At 44.7% G+C, this 22,189-nt stretch overlaps 1 protein-coding gene and 1 long non-coding RNA gene across 3 annotated transcripts; both read left to right on the forward strand.

Annotated features, from left to right (window-relative positions):
- The first annotated feature begins 3,483 nt into the window (after nucleotides 1-3,483).
- On the forward strand, nucleotides 3,484-4,576 carry SMIM43 (small integral membrane protein 43). The gene has a single exon (XM_053403508.1). It carries the CDS (start codon nucleotides 4,280-4,282, stop codon nucleotides 4,463-4,465), a length of 186 nt encoding a protein of 61 aa, XP_053259483.1. The 5' UTR covers nucleotides 3,484-4,279; the 3' UTR covers nucleotides 4,466-4,576.
- A 17-nt stretch (nucleotides 4,577-4,593) lies between these two features.
- Nucleotides 4,594-10,564, forward strand: LOC128421153 (uncharacterized). 2 transcript variants are annotated; one of them, XR_008332243.1, is made up of 3 exons: nucleotides 4,594-4,623; nucleotides 7,763-7,937; nucleotides 9,202-10,564. It is a non-coding gene; the product is annotated as an uncharacterized LOC128421153 (long non-coding RNA). The 2 variants fall into 2 exon arrangements; XR_008332242.1 differs by lacking the exon at nucleotides 4,594-4,623 and having other exon boundaries at nucleotides 7,059-7,937.
- The last annotated feature ends 11,625 nt before the right edge of the window (nucleotides 10,565-22,189 follow it).

Consider the following 22,189-nt stretch of genomic DNA (forward strand, 5'->3'; position numbering starts at 1 on the left):
GGAAAAAGAGATAATCAGACAAGTGAAATTGCTTCCATTTATTTAGTGAACTGAATTAAGATACAGCTTATCACCCTGATACAGCAAGGATGATCTGTTTGCACAGGAAAGTCAATGAGTTACTGGCACCTACTGCACTATTGATTTTTAAGCTGAATAAATTAGGTTAGGATTCAGAACTTGTCTAGCTCCATGGTAATGTCTCCTGAAAACTCCTTAATAACAGTTGCCTCAGCACTACTCTAGTCTGTCTCCACATAGGAAATGGGATGGCCTACACGGTCTATTTTAAGTTCCCAGTACAGTATTCAAAAAGGGGCTGGATGGCACCCTGCCTTGAAATTGATATTGTTACATGCCAGCCCAATCTCCGAGCGATGCAAGATCACAGGGGTTCCAGGCATGCTTACCCAGGTTCTGTGTTTCCTTTTAGAAATGGGGCACAGCTGAGACTGTGTTGTCTTTATTGATCAAACTATCCATTCATGTTTTACGATCAAGCCATTAAACTGTTCATTAATTGAGCATGTTTTCATTTAGGCAGGCTTAGCTGATATGTTTTGTTGTCCTCGGGCTCTGGTTAAGAAGCCATTTTTACTTGTATCATCTATTGTGTCCGTGCATTCCCTGACTTACAGCTCTCAGCAAGGGCTGGTTTTGCTGGAGAGCCACCTGGGGGAGAGAATGGTGGGTTGTGCAGGTCAGCATCGGGAACAGAGAATATATAAAGGAATATATAAAGGAAGGGAAGTAGGATGCAAGAGGCTTCATAGTCCCTTTCTCACCTTGCCTTAGCTATGTTACTTCCACTGCAGGATCTTAAGAGGCACAGCTTCCTAAAGCGCAAATTACTAGGTGATCAAAACTGTTCAGAAACTCCCCCCCCCAAAAAAAAACTAAGTTAAAAAGGAACAAGTATTAACACCAGCAAGGGGTTTAGCTCCAGGGAGAGCAAAAACAATGCCACACCTGAAGAAGTGTAATAACAACAACAACAACAACAACAACAACAACAACAACAACAACAACAATTTATTATTTATAGCCCGCCCATCTGGCTGGGTTTCCCCAGCCACTCTGGGCGGCTCCCAATAGAATATTAAAAGAAGAAGAAGAAGAAGAGTTTGGATTTGATTTCCCGCCTTTCACTCTCCTTCAGGAGTCTCAAAGCGGCTAACAATCTCCTTTCCCTTCCTCCCCCACAACAAACACTCTGTGAGGTGAGTGGGGCTGAGAGACTTCAAAGAAGTGTGACTGGCCCAAGGTCACCCAGCAGCTGCATGTGGAGGAGCGGAGATGTGAACCCGGTTCCCCAGATGACGAGACTACCGCTCTTAACCACTACACCACACAATAAATACATCAAACACTAAAAACGTCCCTAAACAGGGCTGCCTTCAGATGTTTTCTGAAAGTCAGGTTGTTGTTTATTTCCTTGACATCTGATGGGAGGGAATTCCACAGGGCGAGCACCACTACCGAGAAGGCCTTCTGCCAGTTATCTGAATATCACAGGTGAAAACGCACACACAGCTGAAGCCAAGTCTGCAGATGCACTTTGATGACCTGAAACATTAAACATACATGAATACAATATATACGTACCTTAGTTCTAGACAGTGGTGTTTGGTCCCCTTGGGAATGGTGGGACAGAAAGCAGGGATGTCAGTGGTAGGTGGAGCTAACAGCAGCAACAGCCAGAATCAAGGACAAGCAAAGCCAACTCATTCTAGTTTTATCCCAATCCATCATCCTGCCAATCAGCTCAGGCTAAGGAGGGGGAAGCTGACAGCCAAGGCCACCCACCGGACTGGTTGTAAGTAAGCAGGCAGGGGCTGGTGAGGGCGGACTGAGGTTGATGGGGCATTGCCCCATTTGCACTAATAGATCAGCCTCTGACACGATTGGGGACTTCCCAGGGACACCTAATAGGCCACCGTGCAAAACAGGATTCTGAACTGAATGGCCTATTGGCCTGATCCTTCTGATGTTCTTACAATGCAGAGTTCAGCAGCACACACTTTGTGTTGCTGAGTCATGCAACAGTGTGGAGTAATAAGAGTGCTGGACTATGACTTGGGAGACCAGGGTCTGACTCCTCATTCAGCCATGAAGCTCACTGGGTGACTTTGGGTGAGTGACTGACTTTCAGCTTAACTTATATCACAGGGTTGTTGCAAGGATAAAATGGGGAGGAGAGAAGCATGTACTCCAACTGGAGCTCCTTGGAAGAATGTGTAGTATATAAATGTAATAAACCATTGTCATCATCGTCAAATTAGCACCAGAGTGATGGACTCCTGGACCACAGATCCCTGCCATGCTAATGCTGTAGGCACAGATGCCAGTGATCCAGAGAATATGTGCTGCTGAGCACATGGGACCCCTGCATGATGTTTAAATCTGGCCTTACCCTTTGCGGTGAAAGTGCCCTATGTGACATTTTTTAAATTGTGCATTCATTTACATTTGTTTGCAGAGGAGCTAGACAACATTGCATCAGGTGTTATCCCACACTTTCCAGTTACTGCCCTTACCTAGAGACTGCCAGATGTTAGGCTATCCCTGCCCAGATAGGGGCACAGCTGGGCCACCAGCCGAAGCTGATGGAAGCCACTCCGTGCCACTGAGACCACCTGAGGGGTTCAAGTGACAGCAAAGCATCCAGAAGTAGCCCCCCAGCTGCATACCTGCTCCTTCAAAGGGAGAGCAACCTTGCATCCATCAACTGTAGGGAACCACCCACAAACAGTTCCTCAGTCTTATCTGGATTGAGCTTCAATTTGTTGGCAAAGAACACATCCAAAGAGTGAGGAACCTGCCTCTTAACCACTCGAATTGTGAGTACCAAACAGTGGTCAAAAGATGCACTATCACATACATTTCCTTGGAAGCAAGTGAACCCCATTGTGCTTAGCGGGCTTCCTTGTGAAATCAAACAGGACCATGGGCATAGCCAGGATTTATTGGGGTGTGGGGAGAAGGCTTTATGTGAGGGATGGGGCAGAACCAAGTTATCTGTGACCCAATTGGTAAGTTAAAGGTAAAGGGACTCCTGACCATTAAGTCCAGTCGTGGACGACTCTGGGGTTGCAGCGCTCATCTCGCTTTACTGGCCGAGGGAGCCGGTGTACAGCTTCCGGGTCATGTGGCCAGCATGACTAAGCCGCTTCTGGCGAACCAGAGCAGCGCACGGAAACGCCGTTTACCTTCCCGCTGGAGCGGTACCTGTTTATCTACTTGCACTTTGACGTGCTTTTGAACTGCTAGGTTGGCAGGAGCAGGGACCGAGCAACGGGAGCTCACTCCATCGTGGGGATTTGAACCGCCAACCTTCTGATCAGCAAGTCCTAGGCTCTGTGGTTTAGACCAAAGCTCCACCAGTTAGTTAAGTATTATTATTCATTTACTTGATTGGGGGGCAACTGCCGCCGCCCCATGAACAGCCCCACCGACTACGCCCATGAACAGCGCTGGGCTGCAAGATTCCCAAAAGGTCATGAAAAGTGTGCTGCCTGATCTCAAGGACGCACACCCTGTTCCTCCCCTTGCAGCGCTATGCAACGCGAGCTCTGCAGCTGTATATGTTGGGATGACTTTTCTTTCCCCCCAGACGAGTTTATCCGGTGGGCAAAAACTTCAGCGCCACCTTCGACGCAGACCAGGCCAGGGACAACAATGGCGCGATGATTTCTTTTCTCCCTCTAATTGAAACGGCCTCATTCGGAGGCAGAAATCGTCACCCTCCCTTGGCTCTGTTGGTTCCCGGGGCGCAGGCCTTTTGTTCCTTTGCACTTCATTCAGGAAACAGCTTCTCTCCCTCCCTCCCTCCCTCCCTCCCTTCCTAGAGGTCGCCCTGCTCCCCTCCCTCGCTCTTCCCCGGGCAGCTCTTCTTCGCGCCACCGTTTTGGAGACTCCAAGATTCCTCTCGCCTCCAAGTCTGATGTTCCTCGTTCGCCTGCTTGCTTTTGCGTCTGCTGTCGGGGCGGCGGTGGAAACCGGCCGCTCTCTCGCTCTCTCCCGGGGGAATTCCCTTCCGAGCAGCCGCCGCTGTCCCCGGACCCAGACCGGATTCTTCTTCGGACGGTCCCGACCTTGCCAAGGGACATGATGTGGCCAGAAGCAGCGGATCGGCAAGGCGACGGCGCTTGCCAGGGCGGCTGAATGTCCCGATCCCGCCACCAAAACACACAAACAGACACACGCCGCCTCCCTGGAGTCCGGAGCAGGGCAGTTAGTGACTGATGGGAACCTGTAGGCGAGGAGCAGCAGCAGCAGCATGGAGTGGGAATTCAACTTGCTCCTCTACCTGGCGCTTTTCTTCCTCTTGCTCTTCCTGCTCTTCCTGCTGCTCTTCGGGGTCATCAAGCAGCTGAAGAACTCCGTGGCCAGCACGGCGGGCGGCCAGCCCGGGAGACACTCCTTGCGCGAGCCCTGGGGCTTCTTCCGAGAGCAAGCCCTGTGAGGGAGACCCGCGCCGGGGGGAAAGGGCCGCTGCGCCGCTCCGGCTCTAGGGGGCGCTGCGGAGGACCGCTCGGGCCACGACGCCACCGCCTGGTATCCCCCCCCCGCTCCACCCCACCTGCAAACATTCGGTGGGGAGATACGGGAGCCAAGACACAGGTGGGTTTCATCTATTTATTTAAATTTTAAAGCAGGACCTAAATGGCAAATGATAGCTCTGTCCGCAGAGCATGGGACTCAGGGTCGTGGCTTCCTGCATTGCAAGGGGTTGGACTAGATGACCCTCGGGGTTCCTTTCAACTCCATAATTCTGTAGTCCTGCGGCTAAGCCTGACTCCCGGCTTCCATCGTCCATGCACATTGGCTATACAGTGGTACCTTGGGTTACAGATGCTTCAGGTTACAGACTCTTCAGGTTACAGGCTCCGCTAACCCAGAAATATTACCTCGGGTTAAGACTTTTGCTTCAGGATGAGAACAGAAATTGTGCTCCGGCAGCAACAGGAGGCCCCATTAGCCAAAGTGGTGCTTCAGGTTAAGAACAGTTTCAGGTTAGGAACGGACCTCCGGAACGAATTAAGTACGTAACCAGAGGTACCACTGTAGTGTACTTTAAACGCTGTATAAAAATAACTGGAGATAGGTCTAAAAACAATGCAAAACAAACACCTCCAGAACGAATTAAGTTCTTAACCCGAGGTACCACTGTACTGGCAGAGGCTGATGGGAGTTGGAGTCCAGCAACGTCTGCAGTGGGTTACTGACATAGTGGCATAGGAGCCAACTCCTTGGGGCTGAGGGGGCTTCGCACCCCAATAAAGTATTTGAGGGGGCTGCCCCCCCAAAGTTGATGGGCATTGCCATTCAAATAGTGTGCCTGCAGCACGTCATGTGATCGATTATGTGGGGTGGGGCTTACCTCCCCCCCCCATATTTTATTTGAGTTGGCACCCTTGCTGAGCAGTGCTTAGATATGGGGAAGGCTGATCCTTCAAAGGCATGCTACATGCTCTCCCAAGTCAAGTTGTTGGTGGACCCATCAGCCATCACAACAGAACTTGCTACCTCATGTCAGTTTCCTACCTGTCAAATGGGGCAAGTAGCATCCTACCTAAAAAAAAAGTTGCTATGCAATTTGTTTTTTAAGTTTACCGGCAGCAGTAGAAATCTGTATACCAGTTCCATCGGTATGCCAGAGCCATTCTTTAGTTACATCATTTAAATTGGCTTTCGTAACTTATCTCTTTTCTGGCCTAGCAAATCTCTTGGCAAAAATAATTCTGAATCAAGTCACAATTTAAGTAAAGTGATTGACCTGACTGAGAAAACTATTTGACATAACAGCTGGGAAAGTGGCAGGGAGGGAAAATTCTGAAGACTACATAAGTAATGTATGTGAGGTGTTTTAAACACTCAAAAGTAGATTGCATTGACTAAATGTTTCCATTGCTGCATTCTCTTAATCATACTGCTCACCATTTAAAAACCTAACAATTCCTCATCTCTTTTGTTCTGTTTTCCATCCATTCCTAGTTTTAACTGTTTCGTTTTTGTGGCATCATCCATACATGCAATACTTCAGTGATGTGACTACTTTCTGCATTGGCTTGGCCCTGAGGTGCACTTCATGATAGTGTTGGTCAAAATGGGTCGCTTGCATGTTCCTTTGCAACATGTTCATCTGTTTTGCTTTCCTGTCACAGCACACATGCCCTCTTATCAGTCATTTCCTTAATCCAGTACAGCACGGAGGGCTAGCAGATGTGATCCTTAGCCAACCCTGAGCTGCAGGTGGCTGCATACAGTGGTGGGGCCTCATGCGCACTCATGCGCACCTCTTGCATGGACATCCACCACACAGAACACACATGAAGGTAGACAGACCCCCTTTGAGCATTATGTCCTCTCCATGAAATTATTGATGTGGTGATGACTGGGGAGGGCTAATTTGTATCCCTATTGTCACAGTGGGCTCTGCCCACTCTAGTATCTTTTATATTTCAGTCTTTGATGCTGCCACCAAAATTGATGGGGTCTTGGCAGGAGAAAAGGAAAAAAAAATGCTTGGGGGTGGCTAGATCAGATCCCTGACCTGGTGGTTAATCATTCCTGCTGTACAGCTGTGCCCTTGCTCATAGCCAGGAGATGAGCACACCACTGCCAAACTTAGAAGAGTTTTCATCAAATATGGAAGCACTCTGCTACACTGCTTTTCTCATTAGAACAGTTGAAAAGATTACAGCTTCCTGTCACTATTAGACATGATTAACTTTGAGCTATGGCTTGGCTAAAGGGTTCAGCCTCTGAACTTCTTTCCACTTCACTACAGAATCATGATAGCCCATCCACAAAAAGAAGAAGAGTTTGGATTTGATATCCCGCTTTATCACTACCTGAAGGAGTCTCAAAGCGGCTAACATTATCCTTCCCCTTCCTCCCCCACAACAAACACTCTGTGAGGTGAGTGGGGCTGAGAGACTTCAGAGAAGTGTGACTAGCCCAAGGTCACCCAGCAGCTGCATGTGGAGGAGCGGAGACGCGAACCCGGTTCACCAGATTACGAGTCTACTGCTCTTAACCACTACACCGCACCAACACAAATGAGGCCCAAAGAACATCTGATTTTTTATTTTTTTTATTTGTATTTCAGAAGTTCTTCATGTCTCTGACTGCTTGCTGTGTTTTTTTTGTTTCGTGGGTGCCCTTGTAAAGAAACTCAGAACTGCAGAGTCTGTGGATTTGAATCAAGATAATTTTCAGAGGGTGTGGAGGGATTTCTTGCGTCTGTCTGCAGTTTGGAGAGGAACAGGTCGGAGGCTAACAGTTGTTTGGGAGAGAAAAAATTGCATGCATGGTTAAGTGGTTTCATCTGTATGCTGCCAATGGCTCATGACCACTCTTAATCTTTGAAAGTTATGACTGGACTGTTAATCTTGTGTAAGGAAGCTTGTAGGCAAGTTTGGATAATGAGCTCAGTGGCTGCATTCTGACAATCACAATTTGCACCTCGGTAATTTGGAAGTAACTCAGCAGCTCTCATCAAGTGTCAAGCTTTAAAGAAGAAATCAGTTACCCAATTCTTCCCAAATTTCCCCTGGATAACTGATGCATCCCACCACAATTTTCAGCACCAGCTATCAAGAGAGGATTGGGTGACCCATTTCTTCCATCAAGTTTGAGACCTGGTGAAAATAGCTGCACCTGGGTTTGGCACGTAATTACTGAGGTGCAAATGTTATCTAGATAACATTGTAAGAAATATCCTGCTTTTCTAAATGTGTGATTCCTGTCGTTTCAGGGGCAGATTCAATCTGGTCCCTGTGGCAGTATATGTTCTAGGGCAAAATCCTGAAAAAAGATCAACAATCTTGGTTGGCCCTCACGCACGTTCACTTCATCAAATCTGGCCCTCTTTGAAAAAAGTTTGGGCACTCCTGCTATAGTGCATCCAAAACCTGTCTGTTGCATCTAAGGTAACTTAGACACATATATGAGTAGAGTTAAGTAGGCCCAGGGATTTTTTTCCAGCTGGAACTCACTTCTGGCACCTCTCAGGTGGGTGCCATTGCCATTCTAAGAGGTGTTCATGCTGAGTTCTGGCACCTCTTTTTCTAGAAAAATAGAGTAGGCCAGTAGGTCAATTTTGGACCAGAGGTAGCCATATGAATAATGCAAATGAAGTATTTAAATCTGAGGGAACCCCCAAATATGTTGCCATTTCAGACCTTCAAGGCTGCTGACCAGACCTAACCATAGTTCTTTATTGTGGAAATAATGTATCAAAAGTATAAGTCATGACGGTTTATGGCCAGCTAGACCGTAAAAAGCAAAATGGCTGCCAACCTGAATAGATGCCCCCGTGTTTCTGGGCTGTGCTGGGTAATGGAAGGTTCAGTTGAGTTCACTGTTCAGTTTTAATGCTTTTGCCTAGGAGATGCTATGTGCTGTTATCAGCTGCTAATTACTAGAACAATATTGATCAAATATAGGAAAAAGAGATTAAAAACAAAAGGGATAAGGGGGCTTGGTTAACTGACAAATAAATGGAACATGATGACAAGATTTATAAAAGCATAAGGGTTTTTAGGGACTCAGCTAGTTATCAGATCTAATTCCCATTATCTCAAGATAAATTTTGGTGAATTGATTTAATTAATTTAATTTTAGATCATGCCTAAGTTGCCTAGCAGGATCCTGATGGTGCCTCACAGAACAATACTAATATTATAATATCTTATGAGAACCGTAATTAACTAATGACATTATTATTCAAGGCTTCTTGTTTCTTTTTTACTTTCTGATCATCCACTTCTTGCTACTGGAAACAACAACAATTGAAGGAATTTCAATTTCAATGAGGGATTTTGCAAACCATTCCCACATGGCTACCTTGGGGCTGGCTACCTTGGGGCTCTCTGCCCTATAGCAGAGAGAAAGGGAAAGGCATGGGGGGTATGATAAGCCTCACCTGCATAATTGATGACAAGATGATACACATGCACACCATTTGAATGGCAATGCCCGGCAACTTTGGGTGGCCATGGCCTCCTCAAATATTTTATTTGGGGAGCAAAGGGACCTTGGCCCCTAGGAGTTGGCTCCTATGAAGATGCAAAGCATACTCATTCATTCACCGTCTCTCTCTCTCTCTCTCTCTCTCTCTCTCTCTCTCTCTCTCTCTCTACCTAACCTGAAGTTTGCAGAGTGACCAACCTGATATGTCTTGTTTACTTTCAGTGTGCTGCTAATCTACAAAAGGTGTCAATGATTTGCTCAGTTAAGATGGACTCCGCTGTGCCACTGGGCATTAGGACAGGAATGCCATATCACTTGTCCTGGAACATAATAAGTCTATGCTCTTTGGAGAAAGCAATCTGGTTGAAAAGGCAGCTGTGCTTGGAGACTGGACAAGTCGCGGAGTCAACCAATAATGGCCATGCAACGTAGCAAAACTGAATGTGTTTTAGTGGTGAACTGCAACCTGCATTTTAAAATGCCTGTCATGTTCTTTGTCTTTTTCTTATTTGCCAATCCCCACAAATCTGGTCAGCCCATAAATAGCCTTTCTCCTTGGGAGTGTGTCCATGAGAGTGGCTGAGCGACAGGCATCTCGTTAGATTGCAACATAAACAAGACTACAAATGTATCATACAGCAGTAACTTGGTACTCATCCATCTCCTCCCACCACCCAACTTCATTTTTGTTTTGCAAATGAAATTTGTACTCTCTTGTGATTTATGTTTTTGGTCTTTCTGGAAACACTGAACTGAAAGGATAACACTTATAACAAGATTAAAGGCTGCTGACCTTCACCACTGATGGTGAAGAAAACAGAAATCCTTATTTAATAATTATTCTAAAAGACCCATTAAGCCAGAACATCAATCATCTACTCTGCAGAGCTTACAATGACTTTAAACTACCATCCTGTACTGTTTCATATACACAATCAGGCAGCTTTTGTGTTATTGAATATGCTAGTTGTTTTATGATAATCTATATGTCAAAAGCCCAGCTCCCATCATACTCAAGGATTATCATAAAATCCATCATGGGACTATATAGGCAGAGGAGAGACTAAAGTCTAGTAGCAATACATAATTGACCTGTGTGCCAGGGATACCTGGCATGTGCCCTTCAAATGTAGCTGGACAACTCCTAGTATCCCTGACTACTGGCCATGCTGGCTAGGGCTGATGGCTGTTGGAATAATAATGATACTGATAACAATTTTATTATTTGTACCCTGCCCACATGACTGGGTTGCCCCCAGCTTGTAGAGGGTACTACATGGGCTACCTCTTCTGTGTGCCCTTCCCCCAATAATGACTTTTCTGGTAAAGGGGGCCTGTTTTAGGTGAATATACTGAAATTCTAAGAACACACCTCTGTGCAAAAGCTGGTCAAGGCTATGATTCACATTCCATTAAATTAAGCGGAGAAACTTCCACTGGGTTATAGAGGAGCTGAGAAAGCATCTTATAAATGTTTGTCTTTTTTGTATTGTTTTTTAAAAATATGTTTGTGCTCTTGATACAGAGTCCTGTGAATTGTCATAACGTGTGCCTACCTGTGAACACGAATAAAAATCCACAGTGATGTGTGTGTGTGTGTATACAGTATATATAAAACAGCCTTAAGATGCCATCATCTAGTGATTGTGTTTCATGCTCTGTTGTGTCATTGTTAGGCTTAACTGCCTGTTTTGTGATCAATTTATTACAGTCAATTAATGAGAAAAGCAGTTATCTTTCCCCAAAATTATTTATTAAGAGCATAAGAAAAGTCGTGCTGGATCAGACCAGTGGCTCATCTTCCCAGCATCGTGTTTTCACAGTGGCCAACCAGATGCCAATGGGGGCCCACAAGCAGTGCCTGAGGACAACAGCACTCACTCCTTATGCAGTTTCCAGCAACTGGCCTCCGACTGTGGAGCTAGACCAAAACCATCGTGGTTAGTAGCCATAGATAGCCTATACCTCCATGAATTTGTCCAGTTATCTTTTAAAGCCATCCAAATTGATGGCCAGCACTGAGTCTTGTGAGCACAAATTCCATAGTTTAACTATGCACTGTGTGAAGAACTAGTTTCTTTTATCTTTCCTGAATCTTTCAACATTCAGCTTCGTTGGGTATCCACCTGTTCTAGTGTTATGAGCGAGGAAGAAAAGCTTTTCTCTATCCACTTTCTCCTCCCATGTATTATTTTATACACTTCTGCCCTGTCACCTCTTACTTACCTTTTCTCAAAACTAAAAGGTAAAGGTAAAGGGACCCCTGACCATTAGGTCCAGTCATGACCGACTCTGGGGTTGCGGCGCTCATCTCGCGTTATTGGCTGAGAGAGCCCACGTTTGTCCACAGACAGTTTTTCTTTGAACTGCTAGGTTGGCAGGAGCTGGGACCTCACAAGCCCCACCAGTGGAAGTCGTGCACAAGAGCTTCCACTTGCGCAATGGCACTTCCTCCCCTCTGTCCTCCTGTGCCTCCGGAATTGACTGTGGGGTGGGAGAACACCCCAGGACAGTTTGCAGGGGGAGAGGGAATCATTCCACCTGACAAGCTGATCAACGTGCAGAGATGAAACATTTGCAAGAGCGTGACATTGAATTCCACCCAGTTGATCAACCACTAAGGAAAGTAGGCCATATCTCGTAAGTTTTGATCAAACAATTGCAGGACCTTTTTACATTACTGCAAACATCAAATGCTACAACGGAGCAGCTCTGTGATAGGGAAGGAGGTGGGAAACAAACAAACAAACAACCAAACCCTTCAGAGTAGCCACAGCAGAAGTTATTAGAAGGGAACTTTACTGGTTATGGATAGGTATGAATTTCTACTCATACAAGTAAGTATATAATAATCAGTGAGATCCCAAGTTCCTGTAAAGTCAAAATATACATTTGTCTTGCCCTGGCCCCTACCCACTGCCAGGTTGGAGAAAGGAACCTGGCCCTGAATCTGAAAAAGGTTCCCCATCCTGATTTACAGGCTCACAGTAGCCCTTGCAGGCGATAGGGGCTCTGTAATTGTACCATGGGGTTGTGTGTCTGGCCTCCACATGGGGGCACCAACTTGCCATGAATGATTCTTCTACACAAACTCTGGCTTTAGTTGTTTTATTCAGGCATTATACAGCGGTACCTCGGGTTACAGACGCTTCAGGTTACAGACTCTGCTAACTCAGAAATAGTACCTTGGGTTAAGAACTTTGTGCTTCAGGATAAGAACAGAAATCATGCTGCGGCAGCAGCAGGAGGCGCCATTAGCTAAAGTGGCACCTCAGGTTAAGAACAGTTTCAGGTTAAGAACGGACCTCCAGAATGAATTAAGTTCTTAAACCGAGGTACCACTGTACTAGTTGAGCTTTAAGAAAAATAAAGGTTAAGTACAATGAATGCAAAGGAGGGAAAACAAAATAACAAATAAACTAAAACCAAAACATAAACAGCACAGCTGATTAACCCTGGTAGGTAGCTGTAAGGAAACAGGGAATTCTCTCAGGCAGAAACCTCTGTGTTCTGTGCACATCCCTTTGGAACCCTGGCCAATGTGTGGAGAAGTGCAGAGTGACTGCAGACAACGCTGTTCATGAAATGATCCATGCCTTTACAGCTAAGAATGAAACAAAAGGTTCCATTCATGAAATAAGTTGCTTGCTTATATTGCAACATGTGATGCTCTGAGGCAAAAATCACATTTAATGTTGTGATGCCATTGTGGAGTTAATTCAGTTTACATACCTTTCGGTCACATAATCAGTGAAAGTGATAAAGTCTGCAGAGAAATTTGCTGGTCACATCAGCCTCTTACATCTGGCTGGGGAGGCCCAGCCAGATGGGCGGGGTATAAATAATAAATTATTATTATTACTTGATGTATTCCATCAGTACTGTCGCTCTTGTTTGTGGATGTGAAGCTTAAGAGTTAAACACCACGAGTTGTTATTATCTGTCATGAATTTTCTCTGGTGACATTCCTTAGGGGAGAGATTCTCAGTTGCTGCTGCTGTTCCTTATTCCATTATGGCTGCTAAATTGGTCAATATTATCTTACTATATCATTTTGATGCTTCATCGCTCCTCTTCTGCTTAATTTCTTAAAGCCTCTTCATGAATTAAAAAAAAATAAAACCCCTTGGCCCAGTGTGCATCTCCAAGCTTCTCTAATTGGGTGATTGTTTATGAGACACACTTCTTTCCCTATTGGAATGTGAGTGATATTTCTACATGTGCCTTGATTATCTTCAATGAATCTATGTATGGGAGCTTTGTGGAGTTTTGCTAATACTATCCAGATGAAACACACTGCGTCAAGCCAATTAAGCAGACTCTGCTGGACCATAAAAGGAAAGTGAAACAGACTATAGCTATTTGCTTTCTCTCTGGTGTTAATTATCTCAAGATATTGAATACTGGGTCCTAGAGACGTTTAAATGATCCTTGTAATTGGAGTATGGATTCAGACCATTAGAATTTTTCAGGTTCGCTTGCTGTGTTCTTTCTGCTTGATGTTTCCTTTTCATGTTCCCTTTCTGGCTTCTCTTCTTCAGGGCCCAGACGCCGCTGTTATGAATTCTTAATATTGGCAATAGATACAAACCACATCCCGATGACTAGAGAAGTTAATGTTACTGAGAACTTGGGTTCAATTATATTGGCTAGTGTTCTAAGAGCAGGTCAATCCTCTGCATGTTTACTTGGAAGTGAAATTTGCTGTGCTCAATGGAGCTTACACCCAGAGGTGCCAGCTTTGAGGGTAATTGGGGGTGTCAATGCACACAATATCAGGATGTCGGGAGGAGCTGGGTGTGGAGCTGAACGCAGTGATAGCACAGCTTCAACAGCTGGCTCTTCTCCCTCCTGCCATACCCACATCACTGGAAAAGCTCATCCTCCGGTCGAGTCCTTCGGAATCGCCACCGATGATGATTAACGTCCTGGGCCTCTGATAAGGCTCCAGGCATGTACCCTCATTACGCAGAGTATCCAGCAGCAGGGAAGGACGAGAAAATATGAGCTACATTGCAAAGAGTTTAAATTCTAGTTATGCAGACAGAAAAGAAACATCCACTCTCTGTGAAAGCAGAGAGCAACTGAACAACAAAGGAACAGGAAACCAGTAACATCACATCCATCTCCTGTCTTCCGTGAGACTTCCAATAGCCTGGAATCTCTGGAATGTAAAACAGAGTCTTGTGACTCCAAGCACTGCACAGTGGCATGAACAGAAACTAACACCTGCACCATGAGAAAGATAGCCCAGTGATGCCCAGCACATCATGAGAAGCTGCATGAAGATCCCAGGTTCAAATCCCAGCCCTACCTGGAGATTCCGGGATTTAAAGGTGGGATCTTGTGCATGCAAAGCATGGTCTTTTCCACAGACCTACAGACCTTCCCCACATTGCCAAGACGTGGCCAGGATAGTAGCAGCTACTAGACACCTCCAATGTGGTATAAGGGGCTGTGTGAATAAGTGTATAGTTGTGACCGTGTCCTTGTCACCCTTGTCCAGTAGGGTGGTGTTTTCACCTATTAGCATTCCACTGTTCTAATTAATTCAAGAGAGCTCTGGAAGCTTTTCTGTGTGAAACAAGCAGAAGGTTCATGATGTTTGGGTTATTCCTTCAGAAAAGCCGAGTGCAGCCAGCTTAAACTGGTTCTCTTTGTCAGGCAAGAATCCTAACACTCTTATCTCTTTCTGTCAAGGTCATGCTGGCCAGAAGAAGCCTGGGTTTCACTTTCTCTTTCTATCTCTTTTCCTTCTGGTGTGATGTTCTGTTTATACAGTGGTACCTCAGGTTACATACGCTTCAGGTTACATACGCTTCAGGTTACAGACTCCGCTAACCCAGAAATAGTGCTTCAGGTTAAGAACTTTGTTTCAGGATGAGAACAGAAATTGTGCTGTGGCGGCGTGGCCCCATTAGCTAAAGTGGTGCTTCAGGTTAAGAACAGTTTCAGGTTAAGTACGGACCTCCAGAACGAATTAAGTGCTTAACCTGAGGTACCACTGTACAGTCAAACCTCTTCTTACATCCGCCTCTGCTTGCATCCATTTCGCCCAATGTCCGCAGCAAACCCGGAAGTAACCAGTGGGTTTGCCACCCACGCCTGCGCGCAACGGTGCCTCTCCCAGTGACCAGTTTCAACCTCCGGACAGACCTCCGGAATGGATTATGGTCGCAGGTAGAGGTTCCACTGTAGTGTTAATGTTTAGACTTATTATAAGTTATTGTAAGTTTAGGTTAAGTCTGCTGCAACTGGATTTCTTATAGACAGTGCCAATCTTGAATGTATTGAATTTGTGACCATTATGCTCCTTTGCCTTCAGTAGCATTAATGCTCTGCTGGATGAAATACAATTGCCTCTGGTCTATTTTTGGGGGATCCTGTTTTTACTCTGCTAACAATACTCTGGAATCTGCTCTGGATCAGTACTGAGTAGAATTCCATGACAGTCCTGAGTACAGTGGTACCTCGGGTTACAGACACTTCAGGTTACACACACTTCAGGTTACAGACTCCGCTAACCCAGAAGTAGTACCTCGGGTTAAGAACTTTGCTTCAGGATGAGAACAGAAATCGCGCGGCAGCGGCATGGTGGCAGCGTGAGGCCCATTAGCTAAAGTGGTACCTCATGTTAAGAACAGTTTCAGGTTAAGAACAGACCTCCAGAACGAATTAAGTTCTTAACCCAGGGTACCACCGTACATGCTTGTCCCAGATGTTACCAGAGCCTGCCTGGAATTTAATAAGAAAACTGTACCCATGTGACCCCTAAAAAGTTCTTCACTATTTTACACTTTTATAGAACAATGTTTTAAAAATATATAGGACTATTTTGAGGGCTAGTCTTTTGTGTTTTTGCTTCTGTTTGTTTGATGTTGTCCCCTTTTACCTGTTACAGAGATTTTCTGCACCAAACTTTACAATACTATAAAGTTGTGGCAGCGGCCATGAATTGAAGGGGTGTAGATTCCAGCATGAGTGTTCTGCTCCCCATGCCACCACCACCATGCCTACAACTGCTCCATTCCATCAATTCTGCTGGTGTACCGTTTGCAGAGGAATGGCTCTGTCAGCTGAGTGGAGCATTCCATCAGCATCTCTCTCATGTTGGTGCTGCATCTGTCATTCTGCTGGCATAGCGCGGCTTCCTCCACATACACTGTACTATCAGCCCTTAGTTGTGGAGCATCAGTGTATGATTGCAGCCTTAGAGGTGCTATTTTCGGGGCGGGATTTCTGCAAATGGACTGAGTGAGGAAAAGTTTCGTTGTGGTTAGATGAAAAATACAGTCTATCATTTGCCCGATAACAAATGTTGGAAATGTAAAGAAACTGAAGGTACATTCTTTCACCTTTGGTGGACGTGCCCAAGGATTAAGGCTTTCTGGGAGATGATATATAATGAAATGAAAAAGGTATTTAAATATACCTTCCTGAAGAAACCAGAGGCCTTTCTCCTGGGCATCGTCGGCCAATTGGTGCCAAAGAAGGATAGAACTTTCTTTATGTATGCTATGACAGCAGCAAGAATACTTATCGCAAAGTATTGGAAGACTCAAGATCTACCCACCCTGGAAGAATGGCAGATGAAGGTGATGGAATACATGGAATTGGCAGAAATGACCGGCAGAATCCGAGACCAGGGAGAAGAGTTGGTGGAAGAAGATTGGAAGAAATTTAAAGATTATTTACAGAAATATTGTAAAATTAATGAATGTTAGAATGAGGTTGGATGAAAAGTTATATGGTTTTAGCTATAATGCTATAAGGAGTATGAAAAAATTGGACTATTAATAGACAAAAATCTAATGTTACATTATTTTAAGATTAAAGATTAGGATAAGTAAAGAGGGGAAGGATTTGCTGAACTAACAAATTAAACTGGAATACAAAAAGGGAGGTTTGAGGAGGTCCGGGAATCAAGCAAATGAAAGAATGTAATGGAAAGATGGAATTGTTTTTTATTGGTATTTTTTCTTTTTTCTTTTTTCATTTTGTAAAACCCTAATAAATATCTTTTTTTTAAAAAAGAGAAAAATACAGATTCACTGATTCATCCAGGCATCATCCCACACAAAGCCACACCAAGAATTCTTCTTCAACCTGTCCTGGTCTATGATTTGCTCTTTCCAGACCTCTTCATAGTCTTCCCCTTCACTGTGCTTGATCTCTTCTGCTGTGCAATTCATGTTTGCATTCAGTCAAAACGGAATGTAATTAATCCAGATGGATGTAACCAATTCGAATGGACATTATGTAGCTCAGGATTCGATCATGGTACTACTTGAACATGTCGACTTTGGAATCCCCATTGGACAAAGTACAGTGGTACCTCAGGTTACATACGCTTCAGGTTACAGACTCCGCTAACCCAGAAATAGTGCTTCAGGTTAAGAACTTTGCTTCAGGACGAGAACAGAAATTGTGCTCCTGCGGCGCAGCAGCAGCAGCAGGAGGCCCCATTAGCTAAAGTGGTGCTTCAGGTTAAGAACAGTTTCAGGTTAAGTACGGACCTCCGGAACGAATTAAGTACTTAACCTGAGGTACCACTGTATTCCATTCAGCTGGACCTCAGCATGTCTTACTTTCTCTGGATCAGGGCCGTGGGAAAACACAAGTAGGTGCCTCAAGCTGCCCATGATGGAATGTCAGAGTAAACATCCCCAAGGTAGAAGTCCTTAAAGTATGTGTATTGCTAATTCTAGCATAAAGAGTTTCACAACAACTCATGTGAAGGTTTATACCTTCTGATTCATAGTTTCCACACTACTTAAACACACCAGTGGCACAGCGATGCTTGTTGGTGCCCGGGGCGAGTGCATGTGTGTACCAGAGTGCACTTGCCCAGCCCTCGCCCCCGCTGCTTGGCAGATGGGGGGGCAGGACACAGAGGGTGCTCTTGACAAGGATATAGGATGCTCTTCACCCTCCTCTCTCATCAAGCCCCTACCTCTGGAGCCAGGCAAGGCATGGGGAACTCTGTGGGGGCATCTGGTTGACCGCCACCCCCAAATTCTGTGCCTGGGGCCTTGGCTATACCCATACCATATCAATGAAACATGCACAAAGAATTTGTAATTGTGGAAGTCTACTGGGCCATGGAAAAATTAGGTCGGATGTGTAATCCAGTCTAATTCAAATGGATATTATTTAGTGCTAATTCACCTGCCCCCCCAAATAAAAGATCATAATTATGAGGCAAACATTGAAAGAACAATATGGTTGGATGCTAGCTGGCTGATTATCTCAATTGGAATTATTTGCATGGTATTTCCCACATTTTAGGATATTCCCTACCCCTTCCTCAACCCATACTACCTGTAAGAGACAAATATTGGATATTAGCTGGTCTGATGCTAATATACAGGATGAGGATCAGGATAAGTAAATAGGGCCATCCTGCAATCCCAATCAGTGCTTGAACTGTGGGGCTTTGATGAAATCCACACTCCTCACATAAAAATCAAGCCACTCCTTGACTTTTTCAGCCAAATCAAGCATAGCCTTCTAATACCAGTAGCTAAGGGATCAGAATTTGAACACTGGATATGGCATATGCCTTGCACTCTGGTCATTATTTTTTTCTTTTTCTCCAGTGTTTTTCTTTGCATTTCTTCCACTTAAGGGCCTTTGCGGCCTGCGCTTCTTCTGTTTCAGAAACTTACTTCATGTTCTTCCTATAATGTAATTCCCCCGCCCTCCTGGAGCTAGATGAAATGACATGAGGGTTGGAGAAAGAATGAGCATTTTCCCTGTAAGATAACTACAAAGTCAAGTATTGTTATAGTAGGGTGGTGTTTTCCCCCCCATTAGCATTCTGCTTCAACACCAAGGGATCACATGAGAATTCAAGCATCTTCCGATATGTCCATTTGTAATTTAAAATGAAATATGATCTCCCACAAAATGCTTTTTTACTGGGCCTCAAAATAGCATTTCCCGCTTTCAGATTAAGTATGGCAGATGGGAAAAGAATCAGCCCCCTTTCACAAACAATCACAATTACCCTAGGGATAAAGCATCTTTGACTTCTGGTATATACAATATCAAAATACACATGCAATTTTTCTGCCCATCATTCTAAAATGAAGCTGTCATATTGCTTAGTGCTCACTGCAAAATAGCTATTAGGCTGTGGAGAGAGCAATTCTCATTCCATGGAAGTTAACTGTAAAGAAGTCGCATAACACTATAATCAGCCTATTGAGCTGCCATTGGAACCCATGACTCTCTTGACATGGTTTGGAAATGGAGCTGGTCCTCCCATTAGACAGAGAAAGATGGCTCCCTCAGACAGTTGATTCTGGGTGTCAGGAAAGGGTGAAAATTGTTCCGTTATTTAATGTATTAAATATTGTAATTTTACTCTCAGACAGAAGCAGGTGTGGATATGTTTTTCTCTCTCCCTCGTGTGCCAAAATAACTTGATTAGCCTTGGATTACGTTGCCCATTGACTTAAATGCTGCCGTTTGCTTTTCCACCTCAGGCAGCAAAATGTCTTGAGCAGGCCATGGTTGAAAATAGGTTGATTGCACAAACTGCTGTCCGTCACCCAACTTATTTTATTTATCTATAAAATTTGTGCACCGCCTTTCATCCGAAGATCATGGGGTGGTTCACAACATAAAAATATGAAAGTAAAACACAAAACACATAATATAACAAAAACAAAACAAAACAACAACTGCACTCCAACAGACACATTTAAAAGGCTGTACAATGTTAATCAGCTAAACACCTAGTGGAAGAGAAACATTTTCACCTAGAGCCTAAATATATGTAATGAAGGTACCAGGCGAGACTCCTTAGGGAGAGCATAACATAGACTTCTTCTGTATCCTCCTATAGTGGCCATAAAAGGGACGCGGGTGGCGCTGTGGGTAAAACCTCAATGCCTAGGACTTGCCGATCGTATGGTCGGCGGTTCGAATCCCCGCGGCGGGATGAGCTCCCGTCTTTCGGTCCCAACTCCTGTCCACCTAGCAGTTCGAAAGCACCCCTAAGTGCAAGTAGATAAATAGGTACTGCTTTCTAGCGGGAAGGTAAACGGTGTTTCCGTGTGCTGTGCTGGTGCTGGCTCGCCAGAGCAACTTCGTCACGCTGGCCACGTGACCCGGAAGTGTCTTCGGACGGCGCTGACTCCCGGCCTCTTAAGTGAGATGAGCACACAACCCTAGAGTCGGACACGACTGGCCCATACGGGCAGGGGTACCTTTACCTATAGTGGCCATAACATTGAAGTCCATAACATTAAAGTTCTGAGCTCCTTTGGGACAGAACCATGAGTATGGTCCTGGCTTCTAGCGTATATGATATTCTCTTCCTTCCTGTCTCTCTTATCTCCTCTCTCTTCTTGTGGCTCAAATTCCTTTCCTGGACTTACAGCCACCATTTGCCTCTTACACCTGCCCTTTTTGTGCTTGATGGGTGAGTGAATCGGTTCATTCTTGTTTCTTTTAGGTTCACCTTCTTCCAGTGTGAAGTTCAGTTCTTCACATTTCCACATCAGTATGTGAGTGATTTTTAAAGAAAAGCTCACGGAAATTCCTCAGTATGTATAAAGTTTCTCTTAATATACATATTTTTGTATGAAATTTGCCAAATCTACACATTTTTGTAAAGCAAATTCCCCTGATATAATGTAAATTCGTTTGTTATTTTCAGTAACAGACGCATTTCAATGCATACTTCACCCTAGTATATGCATTCCGGAGAAAGGCACTGTGAAATTCAGAGAAGTGAGAATTTTGAAGAATGGCAACATTTTAGTTTAAACAAAATAAAAAAAAAATTCCTTCCAGTAGCACCTTAGAGACCAACTAAGTTTGTTCTTGGTATGAGCTTTAATGTTGCATGCACATCGGTTTGTGTATTGTTTGGGAAGTGTGACTTAGGTAGGTTCACCTTTAAAAATGAACTGAAGTTAATTTATTTTCCACCCCTACCCTCAAAAGAGATGCTTCGCCTGTACTTGTACTGTGCTTTGGAGCCATCACCAACCTGAAGCAGATTCATATATCATTCTGAACACGTTACAGCAAGAAACACAGGAGTCCCCTTGGTACATCCATTCTACTCTGTGCTGGTTTGTGCTAATGCTAACACTGTAACAGAAACTCCAGCATTCTGGATCAAATACCAGTGAGAGTGCATAGGAAGCTGCTTTATACTAATCAGACTGCTGGTCCATCTAGCTGAGGGCTGCCTACATTGACCGCAGGGTTTCAGGCAGGACTCTTTCGCAGCTCTGCCTGGGATTGGGCATGGGACCTTTTGCATGCAGAGTATCATGTGCGCTACCACTGAGCTATGGCCCATCTCCAGAGTTTTTATACCATTTCTATTGTAACAAAAGTTGCACACCACTCCCCTCTCTCTGCCGAGTGGTAGCAAGATTCCAGGGGGTTCCTCTGAGAATCAAGACTTGGTGGAGGTTGTTGTAGCTTTAAGAAATATGATTTGTTCACATATTTACACCTGAGTTTGGATGGAGTCCAGTATGGTCATCTCAAGAGGGGCTTGTTCCCCTTGGTAGTGCAACTCTGGAGTCCAAGGCATCTCTCCCAACCTCCTTTCAGCTAAAGATGGATCTCAGTCTTTGTTTCAGCTATGCCAAGCCTCATGCCAAAGGCCCCAAACTTTTCCTATGGTATTACGCTTGAGGGCAAGGAGGTTATTATTATAAGAACAGTTCTCTTGCATTGCCAATGGCTCTCAATGACCCTGAACTGTTTCTTAGTGGCCCTAGTTCGGCCAGGTTGTATTGCATAGGCTAGCCCAGGAATTCCTCTTCGTGATACAATGGTACTGTGGCTCCCGAACAGCTTGGCTCCTGAACAATTCAGCTCCTGAATGCCGCAAAGCCGGAAGTAAGTGTTCTGGTTTGCAAACGTTTTTCGGAAGTTGGACGTTCAACATGGCTTCTGTAGCTTCTGACTGAGTGCAGGAAGCTTCTGCAGCCAATCAGAAGCTGTGTCTTGGTTTTCGAATGGTTTCGGGACTCCAACAGACTCCCAGAATGGATTAAGTTCAAGAACCAAGGTACCACTGTAGTTTGTAACACTAACACACTGTGTTGTGAATTTCTGCTGCATTTAAGAAATCCAATACAGTGGTACCTCAGGTTAAGTACTTAATTTGTTCCAGAGGTCTGTACTTAACCTGAAACTGTTCTTAACCTGAAGCACTACTTTAGCTAATGGGGCC

This window comes from Podarcis raffonei, chromosome 9 (genome assembly GCF_027172205.1).
Source record: "Podarcis raffonei isolate rPodRaf1 chromosome 9, rPodRaf1.pri, whole genome shotgun sequence".
NCBI lineage: Eukaryota > Metazoa > Chordata > Lepidosauria > Squamata > Lacertidae > Podarcis > Podarcis raffonei.